Raw genomic sequence first — 9392 nt, 5'->3', positions numbered from 1 at the left:
GTGGGTATGTATGTGTGTGTGTGTTTGTGGGTTGGTGTGTGTGTGTGTGTGTACGGGTGGGTGTGTGTGGGGGGTAGGTAGAGGTGGATGGGGTAGAGTGGGTGTGTGTTTATAGAAAAATTTTGGAATTAGAAAAATGTGGAAAACAATGATTATCAGTTTTCTAAAAATTTCCAACTTCTTTGTAATTTTAGAAAACGGAAAATTTTCATTTTCCGTGAAAAATTTAGAAAAATAGACGAACTAAACGCGTTTTCAAAATTCTCATTTTTCTTGGAAAATTTTTCCGGAAAACGGCTCATTTTTCCGCAACTAAACCCACCCTTGACAATTTTAAGTATTGAAAGTGATTTTTTACAAATTATTGACTATTGCTTCAAAAAATACACGAAGACAGTGTTTTAGGTTATTTATGTATGTTTTGTTTGTATTATTTGTTTGATTATAAAAATTACTGCATTTTTTATTATATTTTTTATATATATGTTTTTGTTATTGTACAGTACACATAAGAACATAATTTTATTATCTCGCCCCGAGTAGTAAAAAAGTTGGAAAGGCCCTATATATATATATATATATATATATATATATATATATATATATATATATATATATATATATATATATATATATATATATATATAGAGAGAGAGAGAGAGAGAGAGACAGACAGAAAGAGGAGGGTTCAATTGAGAAAAAAAAATTGAGAATGAGGGAATCATTCTCAGCCAATCATTTATTTTTGCCACATCCAATGTATCCGCAGAAATGGGAAAGGAATGCACATGTGTTTTCCAACAAAACATATTTCCTTAAATAATGCTAATCATTACCTTAATATATACAAAAACATAGTTTTTTTTTTTTTTTTTTTTTTAATTTTTAGAAGCTATTTTTATCAAAAAATGATTTTAAATATACCAAAATTCATGATTTTTTATTCTCTACAAATAGACATCCATATTGATATAGGTTTAAAATAAAATAATTTTTTTTTATATTTTCAGCTATCGTTATTCATAAGTGAATAAAAATGTATTAGGTTTTATTACAGTACATTCGTTATTCACTTATGAATAAAAAGTATGATTTTTTTTTTTACAATTTAAGTATCATTCATATATGAATATAGCATATAATAAACATAGTATATTCATATTTTAATATTGGACGATGCATTCACTTGTGAATATTAACATAATGTATTCACTTGTGAATATTAGATGGTATATTCACATCTGAATATTAAATGATATTTCATATATGAATATTACATAGTATTAGATGGTATATCACATGTTAATATTACATATTATATTCACTTGTGAATATTAGATGATATATTCACTTATGAATATTACATATCATATTCACTTGTGAATATTAGATGATATATTCACTTATGAATATTACACAGTATATTCACATATGAATATTACAAGGTATATTCACTTGTGAATATATCCACTTATGAATATTTGAATGTATTTTGACAAATATATATAATTTTTATATGTTATTCACATATGAATAACATACAGACTTGCATATTTGTTATTAATCATATATTGATTCATGTGAGAAAACATATTCATATGTGAATATAACGTGGTAATTTAGTTTATGCATTTCATCAAACAGTTGGAGTGCATACAAGTTAACTATTTTAAAAATGTTAAAAACATCAAGTTATCAATTCCAAATCATCATATACTTCCGATTTCGACTTCAAATGCGACATCTTATGTCTGATCGATTTCTCATTTTGATTTTGATTTCCGAACATCCGATTGGGAACATGTGAATATTGATTCTGAGTCATTCAATGTCGACTATGACTGCGAGTCCAGAACTCCGATTCTATTTTTCATGAACAACGAAGAAATTCCAGTTTTGTTGAAGAAATTTGGATGATTATTGAAGGTTGGAGGAAAAATTTTGATGATGAACGAACTGTTATCGAATTCTCTATAATTACGTATTTGAGATTGAAGGTTATTAACATATTTACAAGTTTGTCACCGTGTCTTTTTATGCTTAGATTAAATGAGTGGCTGAGAATGATTCCCCCATTCTGAACATTTTTTATTTTCTCAATTGAACTCACATCTCTCTCTCTCTCTCTCTCTCTCTCTCTCTCTCTCTCTCTCTATATATATATATATATATATATATATATATATATATATATATATATATATATATATATATATAGTGTTTTTGAGTTACCACATCTTCCATAATCAAATATCAAATAAAGATAATAATTTAGTACCCTTTGATCTTTCAATTTTTTGATATTTCTAAACAACTACAAATAGATGCTAAGTCGCCTAACTTATTGAACGCATCACAAAATCAATTTCAAATGCAATAATTACTTAGACAAATACAACCCTTTGAATACTTCGCAAATGAAAATCATGGCATTGAATCTGAAAAGTATTGCCATCGACTCTATGATGAACCTTGAAAGTATGTTAATTGGGAAATTGTAATACCAAAAAGTGCCAACAAAACAAATATGCACATTATTGCTATAGAGTGTCCTTCATTAATAGTTATATATTTAAAATAGAAAATGACCATAATAGCCATCTTTTCAAAGTTTTTACAACAAAAATAAAAAATTATCAAAATAGTCTTTGTTTTCATAGATGACCATCTGCAAAAATACATGTTATCTGCGATTTTTTTTTGAAAAATTAAAATGACGATGTTGACTGTGAAATTTGGCTATTAACTGTGAAAAATGACGTCATTTGCGATTTTTTTGAAAAACATGTATTGTCTTGTCATGTTGACTGCGAAAATTAGAAACCATACTGCGAAAATCAAAATCCATAATTTAAAAATCCGTACATTTTAGAGGATGTTATCTTATAAGAATATTGTTTTGTAAATAAATTTTCATTAACCAATTGTCTGATTTTTAGAGCAAAATTTGTACTAGGTTTTTTCTTTTGATTTCACTAGCAATTCTTTGCACCTCACCCTTTTTGATTGAGATACCATGAGTTCAAACATTCTAGATGAATATTTAATTGTTATTTGTGTTTTTTTTTCATGACAATAATAAAATGGGGAATTGATATAAGTTAAACCATTTGTCAAAACTTTAGTGTTGAAATTCCCGTAGATATATGTTTGCTTGATTTATAAAAATTAGTCCAAGAAATGACAGGTTTGGAAGATAGACCAGTGTGTCTTTCTAGCACCCTACATTGAATTATGTTATATACATAACTAGTGAGGGTGATTTGAAGCGGTTAAAGAAGATTATTCAACATGTTTCAACGTATGTGCATCTGTATCTTATGGATAATGATCCAGTGGATGAGACATAACATGTTAAATACAATGTCGCAAATCGATATGTTGTTGGTGGAAACCGATCTAGCGAGGAAGAAAGTCTGATAGTCAAGTGTATAATAGAAAGTCACGATCTTTGGGTCTTATACACACCATATAGTATGTAAGTTGATTGTTCATGGAATAAATTATGAGTGTGTTTAAACAAAATCTAGTTTCTCACTTGACAAAAGGATTAAGTAAGGACTTGGTAAATAAGTCTATGATGCTGGGATGGTTTTAAGATATAACTGCAAAAACTGACGTGATACAATTGAATTATTGTTAGACTTGCACCGGTGTGGATGTCTAGTGTTCTTTTCTTTCATTAACATCGGCTAGTGGATATAATTGAATTATTGATCAACAATTTTAGTGTTTTAGAACCCATATATAAGGACAAATATGTGGTCAGTTGAAACATATATGAGAATCAAGATTGGTCGTTGTCAAAACCCAGCATGCTTAATTTGAATAGCATAATTAAGCACATCTCAAACCGGTATGAAAAATATATATTTATTTTACCTACCAAATTAGAATAACATTAAAAACTAGTATCCTAGTTTGCCTGTCAATTTATGAAAGAATAATATCAAGAATAATCAACACAAAACACAATAATAAACCAACATAAACTACTTAAGAGGAAAAGAAAAAGACTAATTAATGTAGATGAAAGAATATAATCAATTTCTATATAACTACGGTTTGCAACCAAATTAAGAGTAATATAACTCGAAATGACGAGTTCTTGTACATTGACTTACATGTAAGTATGAATAAAAGAAAGAAAGAACATTTCTATCTAGGAGAACACTACAAACGTATCTATATCATGGACAAATTATAAATTGATCTTGAGGAGAAACAACTTGGCTTTGTTTATAAGGACCAAGCATATTATGGCAAGGAGATGGACCAGAAGGTGGCACAGGCCCCCTTGGTAGCCTGCTATTCCACAATCCCTGGTTACTAGAGAATACTTTATCTCCCTTCGCAACTCTTGTTGCACTGGTTCTTATAACCAATAACACGATTATCATTACAACAATGAGCAAAAACGCACGATGCCTGAAACCCATTTTGCGAAAAGTACTGATGAATGATATTTTTTGTGTGGGTCGTTGTATATATATATATATATATATATAGACATAGCATGTGGACCATATGTGGTTTTGGAGTGAGGGGTAGCTGAATAAGAACGACGTAAGTATTCAACTGTTGAAAATATACTATTTACATGATTGACTTTGTAGTTGCGGTGTGAGCATGATGGTTTTCTTAATCTGCTTAATATATATAGACATATAGTAGTGCTCATTTTACTTGACTTTGAAATTATGTGAAGAGTGGCGACGGGCAGCGGGCAGCCTAAACTTGAGCAATACGCACCTTTTTTTCACGGTTTAAAGACATGTATATTTTGTTTGTCGGCAATTTCTTGGATCTGTGGTTTCCTCGTTTGTTAATGCAAATAACATAGTTCATACGTACGCATGAGAATATGAGATCATCATGCTTAATTTGGAAGTGTTGAAAACGTTGGAAGACAATAATTCTTTATCAAAATCAATGGATCACTTAAGTTCACCAAGTAGTTGGTATTTTCCGGTATTTAGTCTTACACACTAAGCTACCTATTATTATCTTTGTCCGATTAAAATACCATAATTTCATTTTTAGATCATTTCAAAATATACAATATTTTCTTCAACGAAATTTTTTTTAATTCACATTTATAGTATATATTCTCTTCATTAGTTTATTCAACAATAAATTTTATTATAAACTAGCAAAACCTAGCTAGCCCTAAAAAATAGTTACATAGTAAAGAAAGCTAATTAAGTAGGGATGTAGATAAAAGTGACATTAACAAATAGTGCAAGAAAGTCATACTTGACTTTGACCATACAAGCATACCTTAACAAGTTTCCAGGTTCTTATTTCAGGTGAGTTTGGCGTTCTCTTGGTGTCGTTCCATTTACGCTTGTGAGGGGATGGGGTTGGGGTTCCGTGTGTTATTGCAATAGCTTCATTTATTCTTATCTTAGTGGTGAGTTTGATTTTTCTAGCGTAGGAATTTATATTTCTTTGTTTCTTGTTTTGTATCATGTTGTGTGTGCTTGGTTTACAATTTGGAGTGGTATTTGTTATTCTTGGGGGTGATCTTTATCTTGAACAGGCATTGGTTTTTGCTAGGATGTTACAAACTCTTTTACTTGAGCAATATACCATATAGGGTTAGAGTAAAACCAAATCGATAACAAAAAAAATTATATAAATCGAAACCGAAACGAAAATATGGTTTTTAATTTTTTTAAAATCCAAAAAATTTCTGCATGTGGTCCGGTTTTTAAATATATACCAACCACAAAACCGAACAACATTTCCATGGTGGACCTTAGTGGGGCCTCAGCAGTGGCGGATGCAGGGTCAAACTTGAGGGGTATCACAATTTTTTTTTGTGTAATATACAATAAGGAAAAAAATAAAAACCGTAATTTATTAGATATAAAGTTCAACTTCCATAACAAAATTACATTTTAAAGTTCACCTCTTCGATCTTTCATTTTACGAAAGCGAGTAATTGCATTTTCAGTCTTAACATTCTCTAGTGCTTCCTTTTCTACACTACAAATCAAAGCACCATTCATAAAATCATCACATATTCTATTACGCAAATCGGTCTTCAAGAACTTCATTGTAGAAAAACACCTTTCAATGGTTGTTGTTACGACGAGCAAAACCAAAGCTAGTTTTAATAATTTATAAACCAAAGGAAAAGAGAGGTGCTTCCCGATTTCCACCAACAAACGAGAGAGGTCTACAATTCCCTTCAAGTTGAAAAATCTCGCATCATGGAGCAAAGAGTGATAATAGATATCAAGTTGTCCATTAAGTTGCACCCTTTCTGAATCGTCAAAATCGTTTTTGTATATCTCGCTTCGCTTTAACAACTTTGTTTTATCAAAACTAGAAAATGAGTCACAAGGACTCAATGCCGCCATGTTCTTCATCAACTCCCGTGCCAAGTTCACTAAATCTATCCTCAAATTCTTGAATTTGCATATCTCAAATTGTGTTAAAAATCACAACTTCAAAATGATGTTAATTAGTCTTATTGGTCCTACGCTTGCGTGGGGTAACATAATATCTCGATATATCCACAGTTCCAATATTATGTTTTTCACAAAAAGCACATGCCTTCTTCCAAATTTGTGGAAACCATCTTTTCTAAAAACTAGCAATGCTTTCTATGTACCTTTTACTAACGAAGTCGCTTCCAAAATATTTTGATCTTTTTTTTTAAGATGTTTTGACAAGGTATCCGTGAGATATAGAATTTTCAACATCAAGTATAAAAGAAACACGAAATCAAGTATCTTGAAATATGACAAAATACCATTTGCTTGATTACAGTTAGATAAAGTAGATCCCTCCTCTTTGACATATTTAAGTACCACAACCACTTCTGCAAACAAATTTACCAAACTTACAATTGTTCTAAAATGTGAACCTCATCTAGTATCTCCAACTTGAACAAGAGAAATCTCTTGATTCAACCCTTTTCCTATTTCTATTTCACCAATACCAATTTCATATGCCACTCTTTCTTTTTGCATCTCTCGTATCATATATTTTCTCTTACAAGACCCACAAACGATAGTAACCACCAAAGCTAGTTGTTCAAATAATTCATCAACATCATCATGTTTCTTTACAACCGCCACAACCACTAATTGAAGTTGGTGTGCAAAACAATGTATATAATGTGTAGAACTGTTTTCATTTAAAATCAAAGATTTCAAACTGTTGAATGCACCACTCATATTACTTGCTCCATCATAACATTGTCCCCTCACCTATATATTTAAAAAAAAAAGTTATTAAAAAACTATAAGAAATAAAAATAAAACTAATATCGTATTAAAATTTAAAGGAATAAATATTTTATGATTTCTCACCTGAGTCATACTCAAGTTATTGTTGGAAAATACGATATCAATGGCGGCTTCAAGAGTCAAAGAAAATGTATCCAACACGTGAACAATTCCAATAAATCTTTCCTTTACAATCCCTAGTCGATCAACATATCTCAAAACTATAGTCATTTGTTCTTTTTTGGAAACATCACTAGACTCATCAACTAAAATAGCAAACACTTCTTTACCAATTTCATCAAAAATAGACTTGATTATCTCTTTCGAAAATCAATCGACAATATCTTTTTGAATTGTGGGAGAAGTCAACTTTTCATTTTTTGGAGCATTTTCTAAAGTAACTTTAAAAATCTTCTCATTATCTTCTCTAATCAAAGATAATACTTCAATGAAAAGTCCTTTATTACTAAACTTTTCTGTCTCATCATGTCCAGGAAATGGTAATGCATTTTTCAATAAAAATCTACAACTATGGATTGTAGCACGTATTAGAATTTCATAATTACTTTTTCTCAAGTTCTATTTGCTTATGCAAGACTTCACCAATAGATTGGTTTTTTCTCAATAGCAAATCACACTTTTCTTGGGCCTTATGGTGATAACTTTGAATATTACCCATATGTTTCTAGAATGAGCATATTTTACTCCAATTGTCAAAGCCTTCTGTTATAAATGCATCTCTTCCACCTTGTTCCCCTATCATATCTCCAAACAAATAGCAACAAAAACAATATGCCTTCTTATTTTTTATGCTATACTCTAACCATGGAAAATCAATAAACCATTGCACAACAAAACATCTTGGCTTATTACTAAATAATGTATATTCAAAACTATGCCCCTTTGGTTGACAAGGCCCTTTAATCAAATATGCCCTCCGTATTTCATCTATTTGATTAGGATTATAAGATGTAATCTTTGGCCTATCCCCCGGGGTCCGAAGGAAGATCATTCAAATCAAAAGATTGTGTTGCGTTTGGTTTGGGTATTGATTGATTAGTTTGTGGAACTTGAGTATGTTCATTAGATTGTGTTTCTTTTGGTTTTGTTATTGGTTGATTAGTTTGTGGAACTTGATTATTTTCATTAGCCTTTTTTTTTTGGAAGTTCCTTCACCATTGTTGTCTCCAACATCTAAATATCTTTTAAAAAACTTTTAATAGCAACCTACAATAAAAAAAAATATGAACTATAAACTTGATTTCAAGTTTCAACAACAGTCAATAAATAACAACCTATTAACCTATAGTCAAATTATCAATTATCAAGATATATCAACTAAAATCCCGATTCCAAGTTTCAACAACAATTGAACAAATAGCAATCCCCAATAAAAATATATCAACTATAACTTAATTTCAAGCTTCAACAACAAATAAGCATTAAGTATTAACCCTAAGTCCCTACTTTAACAAAGTTATTGTTAATTTCTAATTTTTCAGACATAATAACAAAAAATTTGAATTATAATTAACATGAAAACATAATAGGGATGAGTATTTTGGTTATACTAACTTGTTTAATTGTGATGGAATATCTGAGGAGCGGAAGAGGTGCCTGAAATTTTGGAATTAAGATTTAAGAATTAAGAATGGTCGTTCATGTCTCCACGATTGCAGCAAGGCCGCAAGGCAGAAAACGATTGTGAAGTCGGCAATTGAGAAGACACGCATGTAAGAAAGTGACGATCGGAATATGGAGATTACATGTTTTTTTAATTGGACTATTGGGCTTAAATCTTAATACCTCTTTGTTTCAATGACTCAATTGGTGTGGGCTTAAAAATTTTGGACCATTTGGCCTATTTTGTATTTTGGTCCATTTAGAAATAACCTGAAATTTTTTAGGGTAGCCCAATTTTTTTCCGATATAACCGCAATATAAAACGAATGTTTCCAAAAAAAAATTAACACCATTAAATTTTTTTTGAGGGGTATCCCGGGATACATTATAGATCCGCCTATGGGCCTCAGGTAGCCTGTGCTACCCATAAAAAATTTTAGGGTATTGGAATTTTTTTTGAGAAATTTTTCAGTTTAATGCAAATTTTCTGACACGCTACCCCTAAAATTATGTATGTTACCCCCGAGA

The 9392-nt window shown here is 30.4% G+C and overlaps 1 protein-coding gene across 1 annotated transcript; it reads right to left on the bottom strand.

Annotated features, from left to right (window-relative positions):
* Window positions 1-5903: 5903 nt before the first annotated feature.
* LOC145009622 (uncharacterized) lies at window positions 5904-6368 on the bottom strand. The gene has a single exon (XM_078968283.1). The coding sequence runs from the start codon at window positions 6366-6368 to the stop codon at window positions 5904-5906; it is 465 nt and encodes a 154-aa protein (XP_078824409.1).
* Between the last annotated feature and the right edge of the window lie 3024 nt (window positions 6369-9392).

The sequence above is a fragment of the Lactuca saligna genome, chromosome 8, assembly GCF_052625555.1.
Source record: "Lactuca saligna cultivar CGN05327 chromosome 8, ASM5262555v1, whole genome shotgun sequence".
NCBI classification, from domain to species: domain Eukaryota; kingdom Viridiplantae; phylum Streptophyta; class Magnoliopsida; order Asterales; family Asteraceae; genus Lactuca; species Lactuca saligna.
Note: the sequence above shows the minus strand (reverse complement) of the source record. Positions and strands in the feature narration are given on the sequence as shown.

Coding starts and splice junctions, on each gene's coding strand:
- LOC145009622 (XM_078968283.1), bottom strand. CDS start 6,368: ATGGCGGCATTGAGTCCTTGTGACTCATTTTCTAGTTTTGATAAAACA.